The sequence below is a fragment of the Carassius carassius genome, chromosome 16, assembly GCF_963082965.1.
Source record: "Carassius carassius chromosome 16, fCarCar2.1, whole genome shotgun sequence".
NCBI classification, from domain to species: domain Eukaryota; kingdom Metazoa; phylum Chordata; class Actinopteri; order Cypriniformes; family Cyprinidae; genus Carassius; species Carassius carassius.
Window position 1 is genome coordinate 21511751 of NC_081770.1, and position 19746 is coordinate 21531496.

General features: G+C 37.9%; 2 protein-coding genes and 1 long non-coding RNA gene across 3 annotated transcripts; 2 read left to right on the forward strand and 1 right to left on the reverse strand.

Annotated features, from left to right (window-relative positions):
• Positions 1-8405: 8405 nt before the first annotated feature.
• Positions 8406-9424, forward strand: LOC132159138 (uncharacterized). The gene is made up of 3 exons (XR_009437790.1): positions 8406-8804; positions 9015-9106; positions 9203-9424. It is a non-coding gene; the product is annotated as an uncharacterized LOC132159138 (long non-coding RNA).
• A 1226-nt stretch (positions 9425-10650) lies between these two features.
• Positions 10651-14083, forward strand: peak3 (PEAK family member 3). Its single transcript, XM_059568707.1, has 4 exons — positions 10651-11082; positions 11269-11420; positions 11822-12318; positions 12750-14083. Exons 1-4 carry the CDS (start codon positions 11003-11005, stop codon positions 13818-13820), a joined length of 1800 nt encoding a protein of 599 aa, XP_059424690.1. The 5' UTR covers positions 10651-11002; the 3' UTR covers positions 13821-14083.
• Positions 14084-14561: 478 nt separating this feature from the next.
• Positions 14562-18490, reverse strand: oaz1a (ornithine decarboxylase antizyme 1a). The gene is given in 6 exon segments (XM_059569548.1): positions 14562-15204; positions 15285-15370; positions 15460-15635; positions 15899-15985; positions 15987-16032; positions 18310-18490. Coding segments are annotated over 6 exon segments (645 nt in total). The 5' UTR covers positions 18429-18490; the 3' UTR covers positions 14562-15073.
• Positions 18491-19746: the final 1256 nt, after the last annotated feature.

Below are 19746 nucleotides of genomic sequence, written 5' to 3' on the forward strand. Positions count from 1 at the left end.
ACCGTCAGTCACGAAGGAGACCCGTCAGGCGGAAGAGAGCCACATTTGGACATGTTTCAGCTCACGGCTCACTCGTCACAGTTACGCACGTGCAAAACAAACAGAGAGGGGCAGATCTGAAGGGTCTGGAGGACTATAAATGTCCGAGGATGCTCTTTCAGTCACAACTTTATACAAGCAGGTAATAACCAACACTTTTTCTATATTTTATATAGTAAGACAGAGCAAAGAATGGCAGCATTGCACAAGAACATGACGGTAACACGCACCATCAGTGCTGGATACTGCACGAGCGCCGAAATCCAGTCAGAAAGCGCGGGATTCCCGTTCCCGCGCAGACATAGTTCCGCGGGAATACTCGCGCTCAAATGGGCCACCGCGAGAAGCAGTTCGTTTGGGAGTTCAATGGCGTCAGAAAACCGCGGGAGTAAAGACAGCATACGCAGTATCGTCGTGACACCGGACAGCATCCCACAATTCACCATTCCTAAACTCGCCCTGGAGAATGGGTATAGATCTAGAGGGAATGAGAAACAACGACGAGGTGAAGAAGACGAGGACTGGGGGAGCATTGATAACATTGGTGGATCCTTTCATTCTAGGCTTTCTCCTTCATCTTCAGTTTCATCGTCATCGTCCTCATCCTCGGGGTTCAGTGTATCTTCTGTACCTGGCAGAAAAGCCATCTCAGATGTCAAACAGGCTCAAACTCAGAGCAACTGTTCTCTGGTGGAAGCTGAACATTGCTCTGACCCTGCCAGCCGAGCGGCTCTTTCTTTACCTCACCTTCGCAAAGTCACCACCCCATATGGCTTCGTAACTTTGAGCAAAAGCCCACAAATGGCCAACGAAGAGGCACTTTTCTTCCAGGGCCATAGACGTTGGGGTCAAGATGCAGAGATAAACCCATCCAGACACCCTAAGCTGGAAATGAAAAGAAGCATCACTGTCAGAACATCACCCATCCAGACACATGCCAGCACCCCTCCACATCAGTCTCCTGTCGCCCATCGTTTCTTTAGAAGCCACAGCGTTACTGGAATAGAAATAGAGAAGCAGCTCTCTCAAAGCAATGAGTCAGTGAAACAGGTCAGCAAAAGCAAGCGAAGCCTTTGGGGAATTCTTCGCAAAGCAGACAGAAAGTCCTTCGATTTCAATTCAAACCTCAAATGAACAAATCCAGAACAGTGCTGCTCAATTGTAGATGCACTAGTTTTTTATGCTGTCTGTTTTATTGCGTGAGAATTTATTTATTTTATATGTTCATTTCACATGTCCAAATGTTCAGATTAGGCATTATAGATGTTATCCATGACTTTATGAGGAAAATAAATGTTTTGAAAGTACAAATTGTCTCAAAAGCCTCAGTCTTCTGATCTACAGTGAACCCAAAAGCAAAGCCAATTAAAATGTAGAAATGTCATTAGATAAAATGACTTTTTTTTAAAGAAATATAGCACGAACACATTTTAAACAAAACATTTTATGGAAATATGTTTCTTTGGTTTTAAATTATACTATAAAACTATAAAATCCACTTGGGTTCCTAAGGCAGTTTGAAGTTTGTCAGTATTGACAGACTATTACAAGGTTGAATACTATAGTAATTTTTAGTAAATACTATAGTGTTTTTGAACCATTCTATAGTAAAGTGTATAATTCTGTATATATTATAGTATTTTACAACACTTTGTTAATGAATGCTACAGCATACTGATAAACTAATAAATACTGTACTTTTTACTACAGTAAACTGTAGTGTATTGTAGTATCATATACCCTATAGTTGTAGAAAACTTATTACAGTATTGGGTAAAGTAATTTGTTAATATTACTATAGTTGTTATATTATTACAGCAGCTACCGTATTACCACAACAAATTAATTTAAATACTTTACTATAGTATGGTTCAAAAACACTATAGTATTTACTATAATTACTATATTATTTTTTCATGTGGGTGACGTAAATCATGTGGGTGGTAAAAAAAAAATTGTGCGTAGGAACCCCAGCACTCAGGACCACAGCATGTGAAGTGTCTCTACTGAAAGCAGCATATGAGCTTAATGATGGTCCACTTCAGGGTCTCTTCAATGCTTGCTCTGTTATTGTCCCCTCCTCACCCTCACACTCTTTCCTTGTTTCTTTTTCATTTTGATGAGGGCTTCTTCCCTGCACTCATGTCTTAAATTAGAACTGCATGGGCAATTTATCTTTTGATCTGCACTTCATGAACACAATGGACTAGTAAGAAATGCACTCATTTTGCGCATCATAACATAAAAATCCAATTTGGATTCTATTAGACTGTTTATGATGACAGCACAAGTAGAGTAGGCTAATCTGCAAAAGTGGTCTTGCCAAAATAAAATGCATAAAACAACAAAGTTCTGTATGAATATTTAAGTTTCAATACATAAATTAAACTAAACCCAAGATTATATTATGCTATTGCATGATAAAGTTGAGTGTACTGTAATTTATATTTTCTACACGTTCATAGCAAAAAAAAAAAAGTAAAAAAAAAAATCACTTTTTTACTTTACAAACTGCTGTTTGCACCTTAGGTTTAATCTTCATCAGCTGTTTGTTGTCTTATTGCAACTATAGTATTTCATAACTGTGTTCAACTTTTAAGGAAATTGATGAAATCTGTTTAGTCATAGGTCTTCTATGGGTGTTTTCAAGCACTCTGAAGCAGACTGAGCTATACATAATGACGACAAAAGACCCAAACAATAAGCCCTCTCTGACTCACTCTCATCCTTTAGCCAAAAGAGCTACATCCAGAGCCATCTGAAGACAATACAGATTGTTCACAGAGCACAGTTCGAATGGAGGCTTTATATATTGAGCTTTTTAAAATTCAGTCTGACACCCCTTTCACCACCTAGAGATGTGTTTAATATATATATTTTTTTACTATATTGTATTGTGAAATGTAGACGTATCATACCTGAACACAAAACGTTGGTTGCAATACCAATATTTAATAATAATAACATTAATACTAAAGGTCAGTATACTTGCAATTAGTGCACAGGATAAGTCCTTATATTCAGTGCATGTGGTGTAATTACAGAATCTACCAACAGGGGGTAACAAGGGCCAGCCTGTACAAAATATTAAATTGCATATGACCCAACCACATTTCACACGTCATCATTATTCACCAGTCCAATGTAAAGAACAAATTTACTAATAGTCTCACTTAAATTGATATACCTCTTGGCTCTACCTTCTGTGTTGATTTTTGGTTCCTCCTAAGGTTTTATTCTTAAATGTGGAGAGGATTTTGTTCCTGCTAGTGCCACTCTGTAAGGCTCAAATGGGATATTGTGCATTGTTAAAAGTCCTGTGTAAATGGAGCAGACAAATCTCAGCTAACAGGGAATGTTCCCATAACTTTCACTTACATTATGTAAAAGTTATGTAAATGTTAGAAAAAAACGTTCCTGACATAATGTTTCTGGAACAGTCTTATAATGTTTTCATAGTTAAAATACATTGTCGTAACGTTGAGGGAAAACGTTTTCATAACAACGTTCTTGTAACGTCTTTATGACGTTATTTTTAATTGAATGATGTTCTCATAATGTTGAGCAAAAAAATTCTCATAACAACGTTCTTGTAACGTCTTTATGATGTTATTTTTAATTGACTGATGTTCTCATAATGTTGAGGGAAAACGTTCCCATAACAACGTTCTTGTAACGTCTTTATGTTATTTTTAATTGACTGATGTTCTCATAATGTTGAGCGAAAACGTTCCCATAACAACGTTCTTGTAATATCTTTATGATGTAATTTTTACATGACTGATGTTCTCATAATGTTGAGCGAAAACGTTCCCATAACAACGTTCTTGTAACGTCTTTATGATGTTATTTTGAACTGACTGATGTTCTCATAATGTTGAACGAAAACGTTCCCACAACAACGTTCTTGTAATGTCTTTATGATGTTTTTTTTTACTTGACTGATGTTCTCATAATGTTGAGGGAAAACGTTCCCATAACTACGTTCTTGTAACGTCTTTATGGTGTTTTTTTTTACTTGACTGATGTTCTCATAATGTTGAGCGAAAACGTTCCCATAACAACGTTCTTGTAACGTCTTTATGATGTTATTTTGAACTGACTGATGTTCTCATAATGTTGAGGGAAAACGTTCCCATAACAACATTCTTGTAATGTCTTTATGATGTTTTTTTTTTACTTGACTGATGTTCTCATAATGTTGAGGGAAAACGTTCCCATAACTACGTTCTTGTAACGTCTTTATGGTGTTTTTTGTACTTGACTGATGTTCTAATAATTTTGAGGGAAAACATTCCCATAACAACGTTCTTGTAACGTCTTTATGATGTTATTTTTAATTGACTGATGTTCTCATAATGTTGAGCAAAAACGTTCCCATAACTACGTTCTTGTAACGTCTTTATGGTGTTTTTTGTACTTGACTGATGTTCTCATAATTTTGAGGGAAAACATTCCCATAACAACGTTCTTGTAACGTCTTTATGATGTTATTTTAACTTGACTGATGTTCTCATAACAACATTCTTGTAATGTGTTTATGGTGTTATTTCATAATGTTGAACAAATTAATTCTTAAAATGCCATTATTGGAATGGCTTCATTTTAGAAGTGATGGGAACATAAATTACGAGTGTGACCAGTATAGTAGACTAGGCTATATAGCCTACCATATTTCTGATCTTTGTTTCTATTTTTCCTATTTGTTCCCTATATTGTCCTAATGACAAATTTGGTTACAATTGGTTTATATTATAATATACCTTTGCAATAAATCATCATGTGTTTGATGAACAAAATGTATATTTTAGAATAGAATATGACAAAACATATAGCCTATCTTATTTTAAATATATATAGGCATAGGCTATACTGCAAAGATTATGTCATTTACCACTGCATTTTTCACATATTTTATTACAAACGTTTCCTGAACAAGGTCTACATTGTGAATGGATCTTCAGGTTTTGTACACCACAGGCTTTATTTTATTTTATTTTATTTTATTTTTTGCGCAGAAGTGGACAGGACAGAAAAGTGTTGGGTGGAGAGAATGGAACAGGAAAAGCATATAGAGTCAGGATTGGAACACCGGTCGGCTACCTAACCAGTAACAATTAGGCCACTGCAGCCAAAGTACCGCAAGAGAATCGATCTAGCGAACACCAGTGTTGCCAAGAATTGGGCTACTTTAACACTGCTCCGCGGGTTGTTTTTCATGTCCGCGGGTTTAAGCGACACCAATAACGTGATATTTAACTCTAAAATGCTCTAAAAACCCTCTCCAAAAACGTGTTTTTTACCTCACCGGAATGCGATTTTTATGAGGGATCCCTAGAAACATGAGTGGACTGGTGTTGTTGTGAAAACCTGGCAACCCTGAAACAAGCCGTCTTTCAGGTTCTGACGTCATCACGGTGTGTATGCTGTATGCTCCATGCAGCGCCGTTTTCAAACCAATGGAATTCAAAATCTGCAGCTCACCTTTATATATGTCTACTTCTGAGGCCAGATTGCAGCCATTCTAACAGGTGAGTCGATTAGACCAGTGGTTCCCAACCTTTTTCCTTGCACCCCCCCCCCCCCCCCTATGTACATATTTAACAATCTGTGCATACTTAACAATATATATATAAGGGGTGTAACGGTTCACAAAATTCACGGTTCGGTTCGATACGATACGCTTGTGTCACGGTACGGTTCGGTACGTTTTTGATACAGCAAAAAGAAAGAAATGCCAGAGAAATTTTCCTGATTTCTTTTTTTTTTTATATTAAAACTAACATAATAAAGTGTGATTTTTTTACTTTGAGTAATTCTGGAGCTATTATTGATTCTTCTTATGAGCATATAAAACAAAACAGCTTCTTGGAAAAAATGAAATATTGTAGTAGTTATAAACCAAGGTTTATTTTATTTCAGATTAACATTTGAGGGCAGCAATTGTATTCATAATGTCAAAATAAAACCGACATAATGTTTCTTGAAGGCATTATAGCCTACTATTCCTGCCAAACTTTCATGGTTGCAGTAAGTGTTACTACAGTAAATCCATGGTGAATGTTGCAGATCTGGACACTGGATAGTTCATTCACGGCACAATGTTTCTTCCTGGTTTCCACGCGCTGTTTGATCCGTTAATAACGGAGAAATGTGAATGTTTCTCTCTAGATCTCGCAGCGATGTTATTACTTCTGTAACAAATTCAAATGCTTTCTTTACTGGATCTCAGTGTTGCCAGATTGGAAATGTCCAAGTATCGTACCAAAAGTTCAAAATTATCGTATCTGGAAGAAAATTATCGTACACGAGTCAAAAGAGTTATTTATCTATTCTAAACCAACAACATTTTGACACGACCTGCAAATTACCACAATAGATAACAAGGCGTATTGTTTGACGGAAACAGTGAGACAAAATACTATTCCATTATTTTCAATGACTGTCTGCGTCGCGGCGCATATTAAATCATATTAAAATTATTTTTAACACTTGCTTTGTCGCGTCCAGTGAAGTAGGAATTTAGTTGTTGCTGCGTGGTGCAGTTAACTCCACATCTGAGCCGCTTTCATCGGAATCCTGCGTGTTGCCAGATGTTGAAGGGGTTCTTGCTATCATGGACCCCAACTAGTGGTCGTTGGCTTTAAAGCAGGGCACTCTCCTACATTCTTAACAAACGAATGCATTTAGAGTGTCTGATAGAGTGAGCCAATTTCGTGTATGAGTAAAGAAGCCATATGACTGCAACTACCCTCATTTAAATTTTCATAGAAATCTGAAATTATTGTACATTAAGGGATTTTTTTCATTATTGATCGTACATCGTACAGAGGTAAAAATTATCGTACAAATACGATAATTATCGTACATCTGGCAACACTGCTGGATCTCTTATTAGCGCTGTGTAGTAACAGCGTCGCATGATAACGATCGGCTCGCGTTGCACTGGTCAAAACTGATAAACGGTCCGTCAACCACACAATAACGAGCAGTTTCGTTCCGCTTGGATTATGTTTGCCATTTGATGTTGGGCACTGTTGTGGTCGCGCCAGCGTCTCTTACATTATGAGCGCGCTTGCCACGCACAACGCGCCTACATTTGAAATAACGAAATTGTAATTGAAATTGGCATTGTTAGCATATGATTTTTTTAAAACTTAAAAAATATATTTTTATATAAAATTATTAGTAGAACATTTTATGCATCTTTTTTCACCTCAAATCATATCCGCTCCCGGGCCAACAGCAAGTGCATGCCAGCATGCCGGTGTAGCAGCTATGTGTAGCAGTCATAGACAGTAAAAGAAATGGACACAGCGACCCCATTGGAACTCAATTGAGAAGTGAAGCCCATTTTTAGCGTTTTTTAGCACTTCCGTTTCTGATGCACAGACTCAAACTAAGCTTGATGACGTCAGCAACCTGTCTGACAGATGTAAATCTTCTAGTAGCTGTGCGTGCAAACTGCTATCGTTAATCTTGCAGAGACGGCGAGCTTGAGCGGGGAGTCCTTTGGCGTGAGTGAGCAGGAGTAATTATTCTGATTAATTATTTTGTATAGTATTTTAAAATGTAACGCCAGTACGCCATATTAAGTTAATTGCCTGCGAGCTTCTCCTCCTGTCTGTACGGTAATGCGACAGAGAGTCGAGTGGTTATGACGCAATCGTTAGCCTATTTTTTACAAAAACTGTTTCTACGGGGCCATAATGTAACATAGAAGGTAATGGAGCCCTTTATACATTGTCGTGTATCTTTAGAAATAAATAATGGACAAACGGAGTCTTTAAACGCCTCAGATGTAAAGTTATTCGCTGTCAAAGTGACGCCAAATAAATGGGAGTCTATGGGAATGCTAACGCAAGTGAAGTTCTGCTACAAGATGGCGGCACGCGGCCGACTTCAACTTCCGGTCGACTTCCTTGCCGCCTGGTAGCAGTCAATTCTGTTCAAGCGGCAAGGAAGTCGACCGGAAGTTGAAGTCGGCCGCGATCACAGATCACAGATCTGAAGACCACAACACAGAGAGGACTTCAGTGGCAAGTCGAGGTAAGTATACACCAAATTGCAAAAAAAAGAAATCTTCTGTTTGTAACAGTATGGCATTTATTACATAAACAGAGAAATTGTATGTATTGTCTGTGAGATTTAATGGAGTGTATGGTATCCAGAGTCATCAAAGTTTGAGCGGGCTGTACTCCTTCGTCTCAATCAAGTCGATAACAGACTCCAAAACATTGAACGCCTTCTAAGGACTAATATGTGTTCTGAGCCAAACCGAAGGACAAGAAATTATCGAAAAGCTCTGTAATACACCAAAGGAACTAGAAGATGTGTGCACCATGTTGAAGGATCCAGCCTACAAAAAGAGAGTGTTTAGTACTTCAAGGTTGTAAGAGTTTGCACTTGGAACACAGTGTCATATGCATTGTTGTAACTCCAGCTGTGTGTGATCTTTGTAGAGGTGGAGTGGTGTAGTGGGCTAAGCACAGCACAACAAACCAAACACCAAAGCAACCATGTGTTTTCCATATTATTTTATATAATTATGCACACAGTTTTATTTTTCTTGGTGCAGATATTGCTGTGTAGCATAATACAGCATTACTTTTATTTTCAGATCGATTGGCTGAGCCTCATGGGAGGCAACACACCTGGAGAGTCGGTCAGAAGACTGCTTAGGAAACTCGGGACGAATGCTCTATGGGCCCAATATAGTCTTAAAGGCCGCAAGGGAAAGAAGAATTTCCAGGAACTGGAAATATGTAATGTCATAATCCGTGAGTTGTTTCTCAGTTGTTTCTTATTCCAAACATTTTATAGAAGATAAACTTTATTTTCAAAGCTAGGCCAAAGACTGCATATGAGTCATTGAGGAAATGAGCAGTGTATTTGACATACGGTATGCTTAATCATCATTTATTGTAAGTAGCAGTAACATGTTTGGTTTTTGTGTATCTTAACTGGATTTTAAGATGCCTGTTGTCAAACACACACCAAGGTGCTGGAAAAAGTAATTGAGGACTTCATATCAGAAACACTGAAGTTTGCACCACACAGAGATAAGGTAAGGCTTTTTTAGTTTGTAAAACATTAATAAAGAAAACATAGCACATATAATACAGATTATACTGTATACTAATACTATGTTTTGTTTCGATAGATGCTACAATCTAAGGTGTCACTTCAGGCCAAAGCAGAGACTTCGTGAAAAGAAGACACACAGAACACACTTAATTAGTTGTTTTACACACAGAACGTATTTTATGTAAGATTTGGAATGTTTCAGTTTGTGGAATGTTTGAATATATAAAATGTGAAAGTTAAGATATCAGTTATGCCATTTTTTTTTCATTTAAATGTACTGTACCTTACAGTATACTTAAACTATAAATGTAGACAAATACAATGTGAATGAAAATGATCAAATATATTAAAATATGAAAAATGTTTGTGTAGTGTCTTAAAGTTTTTGGTGTTGACCAATATAATTAGAAATATTTTACCAAATGTTTGAATTTATATTTGTTTATAAAAAAAAAGTTCCCAGGGCAATGTTTGGAGGATATTTGGATATTTTATATGACGTTTAAACATTCAGCATTTTTTCCCCCTATCATTTTCCTAACAAGATGAAAAATCTGGACATTTGAAATGTTTAAAATCATTTAGAAATAATGTTTTCATAATGTTTTCAAGATGATAGAATGTAATGTTTCTATAACATTCACACATACCAAGAAAGAGCGTTCCTAATACATAAAAAAAGCAAATTTCAAACATTTAACGAACATTCCCTAATAACATTTTCATAACGTTTTCAAGATGATAGAATGGAATGTTTCTATAATGTTCACATAAACCTAGAAAAAACGTTCCTAATACATTACAAAAAATGCACATTTCAAACATTTAAGGAACATTCCCTAATAACATTTTCATAACGTTTTCAAGATGATAGAATGGAATGTTTCTATAACGTTCACATAAAGCTAGAAAAAACGTTCCTAATACATAAAAAATGATTATTTTAAACATTTAAAGAACACTCAGTAATGACGTTTTCGTAACGTTTTGAAAATGGTAGGATGGAATGTTTCTGTAACGTTCACAGAAAACCCACAACAAATGTTCTCAATACATTAAAAAAAGTTGCCGTTCTCAACGTGTACAAAACATTCCGAAATAACGTTTTCATAACTTAAGGGAAATGTTAGTAAAACGTTCTGACAACTCATTTTTGTTAGCTGGGATTAAACTGAATCATCTGAAACGCAACTGAATCAACTCTTAATTGGGCCCATTTGAGCCTCAACAAGGTCTCAAGTCGAGGTTGCTCTTTGTGTATAAAGAGACAACAGCCTCCCCTAGTGACTTGACAACGACAATGCTGGAAAAAAATCACATGGTAAGTCACTGGTATCTTGCAAAGTGAGATCTCCATCCAAGCACTTTTCAAATCAGTTTGGCAAGGAGTTTGTGACTGGTGTAATTTAATTAATTTTATGTTCTGTAGAAAATATAGATAATATCAAAATTATAAAATGTTTGCCCAAATTTATAGAAATTTGCAGTGCCCAACTCTTCATCTTGGTGATCTGGGTCCTACCACCTTAGTGAGAAAAATACCCTTAGATTCATCTTTCAACATAATTATTTCTCAGTAGATGAGCACAATGTACATTAGCATGTCACCCACTGACAGTAAGAACTAGTTCCTTATTTCATAATTTCCTTATTTGAAAGTACAGTGAACAGATGTGCACAAAATGCACTCTGCTTTTCCGCTACCAACCTCAGATGCTAGATATGCTGTCGCAATGTCTCAGACAGCCACAGAGAGAGAGAGTAAGTGAGGGAACTGCATGTCTGCTAATGAACTAGAAGAAAACTACAGGAACTGGCAGTTGGAGGTGGGTGAACCATATTCACGAACGCTCACACAGTCACACGCTAAACTACAATGCATCAAGCAACAGACTATGCTCTCCTGGGAGCATCAGGAGGGACATCGCCACCTGCACTGCCCATCAAACAGCGCAGGTAAGAGATGCTAGTGTTATGACTTGACAAACATGTGAGCTGTGTTACAGGAAACCTCATACCATGAAAGTTAACTCGTCGCTCAGTAACGTGAAATATCACGCAAGTGAGGCAAATCTGGCCTAGTAACTTCATAATGTTCTAATGTTCCTGGATTTTTGTAAATACGAATGTGCACATGTTTAGGAGCAGGTCCTCTTCAAGCTCCATCCAGGATCTAGAGCTGAAGTTGGGAGATCTACACTTGCCTGGACCACAGACTCCTGTGTCTCCATTTAATGAAGTGTTTACTCCTACTTACTGTAATGCAGTCCACTGTCCAATACATCATCGCTATGGTGAGCTTTGACATGTTTTTTAAGTATACTTTAATACAAAAAGGTTTTGAGGCAAGTAATAAGGATCTAACAAAATGAGAACTGGATTCTGTAACTTTTCACATGCGTAGCCTTCCTCATTTCTGTTTATGCTCTTTTAGACTTTGTTTCTTCTATACAAAAGTATTACTGAGGGAAGTAACACCTGAAATCAATACAGCAAGCCACTAGACAGACAGCTAAACCACATGTAGTCTGTGTTTCATGGCAATGTGGGAACTGAGACCGTTCCCACTGAATTTTGTTTCATGGTTCCATAATACATGAGATGAAACAACATCTTAGCATGTATGTGTGCATGCATTAAATGTATTTGTTGTGTCTTCCATTGCTAAATGTATTACCTATATCTTGTCACTCAGAAAATCACCAGGTGAGATTCTTCTCAGACGAAACTCCTCCGCCAGTGCCTAAAAAGAGTCTGACGAGAACCCGATCCCTCCCAGAGGAAACTCTGGACCCACCTTACCGCGATCATACAAGAACCTGCAACTATGAAAATCCCCTATATATGATAACACCATTCCACAACGCTCCTGCACTACAAGAGGAAGAGGTACAAGAGGAGAAATATCAGGGTCTGTCCTTTGATACACCAGATGAGCAACTCCAAAATGTATTCAGAAGCTTCCAGAGCCATGAGGAAGTTTCCATGGGCATCCAAGAGTGTTATCTCCAGTTTCTCAAGAACTTGTTGCAGAACATTGAATCGAGCATTTTCCTAAATGTACAGGAAATGGAGATTGCAAAGACTTCTGAGCCTAATGATTTTATTCTGTATGAGCGGCAGTGGACTGAGAAGGATGGTTTCTACTTGGTGCGTTGTCTAAAGATTCCCGGGAGACTATTTTCAGCAAAGGTAAGAACATCAACAGTATAATAACATAAGACACCATCAATCTAAACTAGATGCACAAGGAATCTAGTTAGTAACTGTAGCAATCTGAATTTGTTTGTGTATATGTGGGCGATAATGCACAAGGGTTTTCAATCCAAAGCTGTAAGTAGGCCATCGATGCTTCCCAGGCAGAGCCCCTAAACCACAAGCAGAATGCACACCCTTATAAGGCAGCCCTTGCTTGCAGTAGAAACCCTCAAAAAACCCACACTTCCTTCATCATGCCAGGTGTCAAGTAACAACATCGACAGTTTGACATGTGCTACCAAGACTTTAGAGCATGTTTTGAGTGCAGCAGTTTCTGGTAAAGGACTTGGAGAACTTAAAGAATCCTAAATGTTGAATGTTACTTAGTTGTGAAAACTCAAAATGACTCCTAAATATTTCGTCAGGTTCACAGAGGAGATCCAGTATCAGACTGCACCATGTCCATGCCACATCCTAACACTGAGCAAGGGTTGGTCCATTTTTCACAGTGCACAGCTACGGATCAAACCTCCACCTCACAGCATGCTCAGACAACTCCAGAGCCTTTACATGGGGACACCAATAAAGTATGCCAACAGCGAACAGTTTCTGATCTTCTGGAGAAAGGTGTTAGTGTGACTGTGCTAAGAGACTTTCCATTGGGAACTCTGGAGGACTTTGTTGAGGACGGACACTCTTTGCACTCCACCCTTCCTGAGGTTTATGAGAGGAGGCTTTGTCTTCTTGCCCTCCAGTTGGTGCTAGGACTACAGCAAATGGGACGTTTTAAAGTAATTTACAGGCAAATGAATCCACAGAGTGTGGCATTAGCGTGGCCTTGTATCATGTGCAAAGAGGCTGACTCTAATGATTACCCTAGTGAGATGAAAAGGGGAAGCATGAATATAGACACTTTTACAGGTATACCCATAATCACAGTGTCCAAAGAGCACACAGACAACGAAAGGACGAAAAGTGAGATTTGTCAAACCCTATGGGAGAAGTGGGGCACACCTCGTTTGGTCCTGAAGAGTCATTTTGAGGATGAGGATTTGCAAGAAGCAAAATCCCAAGAGTTCCAGTTGGGGACTTTGCTGAGGTACTGCCTTCATCTTAGTGACAGTTGCTCATCTGTGTGGAAGGTGCCTCGAGGCACTCCATACACTCCAGGCTTGCTGTGGCTGGTCACCCAGCTTACATCTGAGAAACCTGGGCTACTGTTAGCCGATGTGACGGGTGTCCTCCAGGCACTGCTTTGGGGTCCTCGACAGGGTCTCTTTCAGCAGAACCAAATTGAGAACTCAGTGTTTTCTAATTGGATACTACTTAAGCGTTCTCTTTTGGTTCTCAAGCTTGCCGAAAAAGGACTCTTTCAGGATCAGTCTGGCTTGGACTGGGAAGACTATCTCTGTCTGCAATATCTATCCCTTACTGACTCAGAGACTATGCGTACCATAACTGAACGAATGGGCCTTCATGATTTTGTTACTGCTTAACAGATAAAAATGTAAATAGTAAGGACAGTAATTGTGAGTTGGTGAGCCTCAGATGTAACTAATCTATACTACGTAATATCACTGATATGATGTAAAAGAACAGTTTTACAATCTGAAGCACAGATCACCTTTTCCCATATTTGTAAAGTCATATTCATGAGCTGCTGTATACTTCAGAAGCCCTGCAAAACACAGAAAAATCTAGATATTGTGGCCAAAAATTAAGAATTTGTGCCATATTGTAAATAAATTGGGGCCAAGTTTGAGTTCGTTCCTTCATATTTTTTTTGGGGGGGGGGGGGGGGGGGTTAAATTGTTACAATGTTGTACTAACTTGATTTAGTTTAGGTACATCGTTGCCACAATTTAAAAAAACAATTTTTTTTCCTTTGTCATGTACGGGGCCTATACATATACGAAACCACTACCCTCCCCTCCCCAATTCTTCTTGCTACAGAAGAAACATGCAAAACACTTGTTTCTGCTTTATCATATTCAGAGGGATCAAGTTACTCCCATTTACAGTACAGGCTGATGCAATAAACCATGTATTATTGCAAAATCAGCTTATTGTTGGAGTTTGACCTTGTGGCATTTACTTATTAACAATTCCAGGGAAAATTTGCATTACGAAACATTCAACAGGGTTAAAAGTGCAATAAAGCCTTCTAAAAACCACTAAAACAAGGCATAATTTACATTATGCTTAAGGAAATGAACAGGTAGTAAAACAAAAGGTAGTTATGTAAGGTGAGCCTTTTTATTCTGCACAGTCAAACATGCGGACAGATCCTATTGGAGTCATAACTAAAAACTCCAATTCATGCACACATTAAGAAAACACATCTTTAAGACACTGGAAAAAAGACAATCAACATCAATGAAAACCACGATTCTACAAACACTGTTGCTTGAAGGATCTTAACCATAAATATTATGCACTAAAGGATCAGTGTGGGAATGGTGAAGGGGAATCAGCAAAGAATCCAATTGCATTGAAAGTTAAGCCCAGTGGTAATGGCTTAAACTAATGGTCACAAATTTGATTAACACTAGTGCAAATTCGACTGAAAAAAAAAAAAAAAATATGAAGAAAATTAGGAAAACCCTGCACAACCCTTACAAGAACTACAGCGTAGTAATTAACAGGAAAAACAAAACTACTCAGACTGACATTCTTACGTTCTTTTAATGGTGACCATGTTGAGCGAGATACAGCATAGTAATTAGAAGCAAGAGGTGATTGATAAGCTTTATTCGTCACTATCGGAGTCTCTTTCGATGCTGTAAGCCATGAAGAAAGCGTCGGGGCGGGTTGGGACGAGGGGATGACCCGGTCTCACAATCTCAAAGCCCATGAAACTGAACGTCCGCAGCAGCGATGCTAGAGACAGAAGTGCAAAGGAAGTTAAAAATAGGGTTCATTAAGAAAGGGGCAAGAATACAGGAAGAGAAAAGGCTTACCCCGGTCATCTCGGCTCTTATGGAAGCAGATGAAAACGTGATCAACCTGTAACTTCTCTTCTGCAAACTCCAGCAAAAGTGAAAAACTGATGCGAAAAAAAAAGGAACAAGCAGTTTAAGAGACACGTTTTCTGTAGGATTAAATAAAAAAATAAAAAAAAAGTTTTTGACTAACCTGTCTTTGCTCCCTTCTGGGAGGACACCAGTGGGGATTTCGATGTAAAGGTTTGCCCCCTTCAGTGCTCCTCTCCAAACTAAGTGCTTGCTCACAGAGCAGCGTCGCTCAAAGAGCAAAAAACGTACGCGGCTGTTCAACTGAGGGGCTTCCTCAAGAACCAGTAACCCAGCATCCTTTAAAAACACAGTTATATGCATACATGTAGTCAGGGACAATAACTACAGCACAGCCATTTAAATCATTAACATGAGAAATCAGACGAAGGCAAATGTCTGTCAATTCCCAAAGGTGATTAGATTAATATGCAGATAAGTTATGACCCTTGCACAGAGATAACTAAAAAGCAAACATCATGCACATATTCTACTTTAATGTTATTTATTCACAAATATATTTTCATGTGATGTGAAACGTGAACCAAACCCTTTGTACTCACAGAATAGAATAGCTTAGCTGAAAGACTGTGATCCCGCTGATCATTCCCTCGCCCACCTGGGATCTTCAGGGGTGGGTGAGGGACATCAGGAACACCACAGAGGCCCCGGACACGGGTTACTGCAGCGAAGGGAACTGTAACCAGAACACAATGCACTTCTTAATACTCAGACAGGATTACATCAACAATGTCTGGATTTAAAAAAAAAAAAAAAAAAAAAAAAAAAAAAAAACTTAATCACTCTGAATTCTAGTAGCTCAACTAGTAAAGAATGACACCAATGCTAAATGTTTAGCACATTGGGAACATAAAAACGCAAGTAAGTTATTTTGTTGTATATAATACATGGAAGATTATGGGAATACACAGAAAACCTGGTTAAGTCTTTTCAGTGCGTTTATTAGTTCGTAGTAGTATTAGTTAATTAGTCCAGTCTGAGATTTAAGTGAAAAACTATTGTGGATAATTTTGGCAGTTCCCGATCACTCAAAAACGTACTAATTGAAAAATACACTTACAGATTATGCTTTTATCATTTTTTTTATCCTGCTTTTATCATATACACACACGTTTTTAGCCCTAGTTAAGTAAAATATACATCCACGCATACGTGTGAGAGACTAGGAAATTAATTTTAAAAAGGTTTAAGATTACCTTTATAGTGGGTAAAAATAAACTCAATTTAATAAGCTAAACATAAACTTTAAACCAATAATTCTATGAGGAAAATTATTAAAATTAATATATCTGACATCAAAGAGAGAAAATATCCTGGTCTTAGCAAGATCATGAGACTTTGAATTATAAAATGGTGCTTCTACCAATATTAGTTTAAATAAAAAGCGGGGGGGGGGGGGGGGGGGGGCATTGAGAACTTTGTAAATAAGATCACAGGCCAAATTGTGCATATGCAAATCTTTAACCTGAACAAAAACGCATACATCTTGTAAACCAGCGCAACCTCATTTCACTTCAGCAAAGCAACTTTCATACGTCCTGTTCTGAAAACAGCCTAATCCCTGAAGTCAGACTACTTTGACTCCCCATTCACAAGGGACACAGTGAGCCTGTTACAGAGGCTGGGATCACACTGGAGGAGAGGAACAGTAGTTACACAACACCCTGTAGTAGGTGAATGAACACTGACATCATTCAAACCCAATGAGTACAAGGGGTTACTGCAACACCAGAAAGCCTCTGATGAAGGCATAGGCAAAATAAAAGGAAGCTAAAAACATCCGCCCATATTTTTAAGGCTGGATTTGAGACACCTCATTGCATGAAAGACATAAATGAATAATCTAGTGGACAACTTCCTCCCAAAGAGACGAGATGTAACTGGTGTTACAAACAACCCACAGACAAGTTGAGACATGACTACATCTAAAAATCACATGCACTAACCGATATTTCCCGTTTTAACCGGCTATTCTTTGAGGAGAGTGGTTCAAGATAACACCCAAAATAGATTTCTCTCAGATTACATTTTGAGAGCGTTTGGATTTGAGCAGTTAATTTTTCATTCGACGATACAGATACACTTAAGTATAGCTTAAACCCAACACAATCATCATGGTATGTAAATGTAATGTACTCCATGCGGTTCAGCAACGACGCGTGATAGAGGAACAAACAAGGGGGGGGGGATGGGCGAGGCGACGTTTAGCCATTAGCACATTACAATTCTTCACATTAAACTACACACCGGGTTTAATGGCCGTTTAGTGGGAAATTACCTATTTATATAACGGTATATTATTCCTACTCAACGTAGGATTCGAGTTATAACAGTGACATAAGGGTAATATACAATAAATGTTAAGCATTAAACGTTAACGTTAGCCACCTCGCGAACACGAACGTCAGTCACTTGCGGAGCTGAGCGTCACCTGAATAAACCTGCGGAGCTTTTGTAAAACTATAAAATAAATCAATGAATAACAATGTTACGATGGTGCTTAATGAATTTTAAATCCGCTCATATTAGCTCAAAAGCCGAACTGAGACTATATAGACTCCTAAATAGATTTAAACAGACAATGGCAGTAACGACAGTTTGAAGTACGTTAGAGTTTGTGGTTTGGAAGTTTCTAGACGGAAAGATAAGCGAACTCGACAAAACCTGTTACCTGGCAACAGACCTGTCAATCATTCTAATCCTTGACTGATTGACAACATAACCACCTAACGTTAAACAGACTTGTTTAAGACAATCCACTCAGAAATACCTTTATTGAAGGAATTGTGACAGGTGGATGAGTTTAAATCTCATTTCGAAAGCTAGAAACATTAGATCGAATATACATTACGTTGTATTTTGTCATAAAATTCACTTTATAGCTCGTTAGGTTGAACAGCTCAAACAAGGCCGTGCGTGAGCTATTTAACGTTACGTAAAAGTCCCACATTACCTGTCACTCTCGGGTTTATTACGGGTCATTTCGATCACTGGCATCTTGGATATATTACTCTCTTTTTCTCTGACAAAACAGTGGCTATTCAGGATCGTCTGGAGGTTGGATTTAACCATCCGGCCAACGTCAAAACCCTACTCTTCTCCGTCCGCGCGTCCACTGAAAGTGTTGAAGGCTGTAGGCCCGCAGTATTTATACTCTGAAACACGAGTGGGCGTTGCTTCCGCCTTACGTCATGCGCTTTCGCAAACAAATAAACCTCGAGTGGAAATAAACGAATTAAAATTTATCATAGTCAGACATTTCGTAATGATAAGACTAACTTTGGTTTATGAATGCATATTTTTTGCAGCACGCAAAAAAAAACCTAACACAAAATCTGTTAATAATTAATTATACTTTTCATTGTTACAGTATCATAAGCAGTGCAAGCATGATGTAGGCTACTATATCTAAGATTCATTATAATTAACGTTTTTTAATTATTAACTTAAAAATAACAAAATTAACTGGAAAACATCTAAAAATGTCTACTTTGTATCTAAATGAACATAGGCTTATACCAACACTGAATTCAAGATTGCAAATCGGTCATGTAAAACCAGAAGTGCTTGTATTTTTAATAATAAAGTCGCAGCTGTTCCCGTCCATCAGGGCTCTGAAGAACTTGACACTCCTCCCTACACAGTTTTTTCCTGTCCACACCGGCTTTGCCTGGTAAGAAATGCTCGTTTAACTACTAACTACCACTAATGCAGTTGTTTTTGTTTGTTTATTAATTATATGCATTACATTTATCAGCACTATTACTCAGTAGTCACCTCTCGTAATTTTGTACTTTTTGCAGCTGTATAAAGACTGTAGATGTTTTCTGTCATATTTTTTAGGAATTTTTGACATGTTTAAATCGTTTTAAGTTCGCATTTAAACGTTAGCCACCTCGAGAACATCACTTGAGCTGTGCGACACATAAATGCATCAGACTCGTGTGAATCTGTAAAATAGGATCATATAATAAATAACAACATGTTATAGGGGTATATTTAAGTTGAAAATGCCCTTTAATATACAAATTTTATATATTTTACAAGATATTTACGCTGTTTTAATCTTTAGTTCCACAGAAACTTCCAGAAAGGATCATCAGAACAAGTATGTATCTCAGACCCTTGATTTACATATACAACTCTTGAAAATAATTCACTGTATATGTCATAATTACATTGAATTTCTAACTGTACCAAGCTTCATTTCTGAGTTTCTCAACTATCTCTATTCAACAGTGAAGTATCGGCGCATATTTCCGGTGGAATCCTTGACTAAGGTGGAAAATCCATGGAAGGGTATTACTCTGAACCGCTGTATATTAGTGGCTATGGTCGTTGTGGTGGTCAGCTCAACAGTTGAGATAGTACAAGGTGAATTCTTGAATGT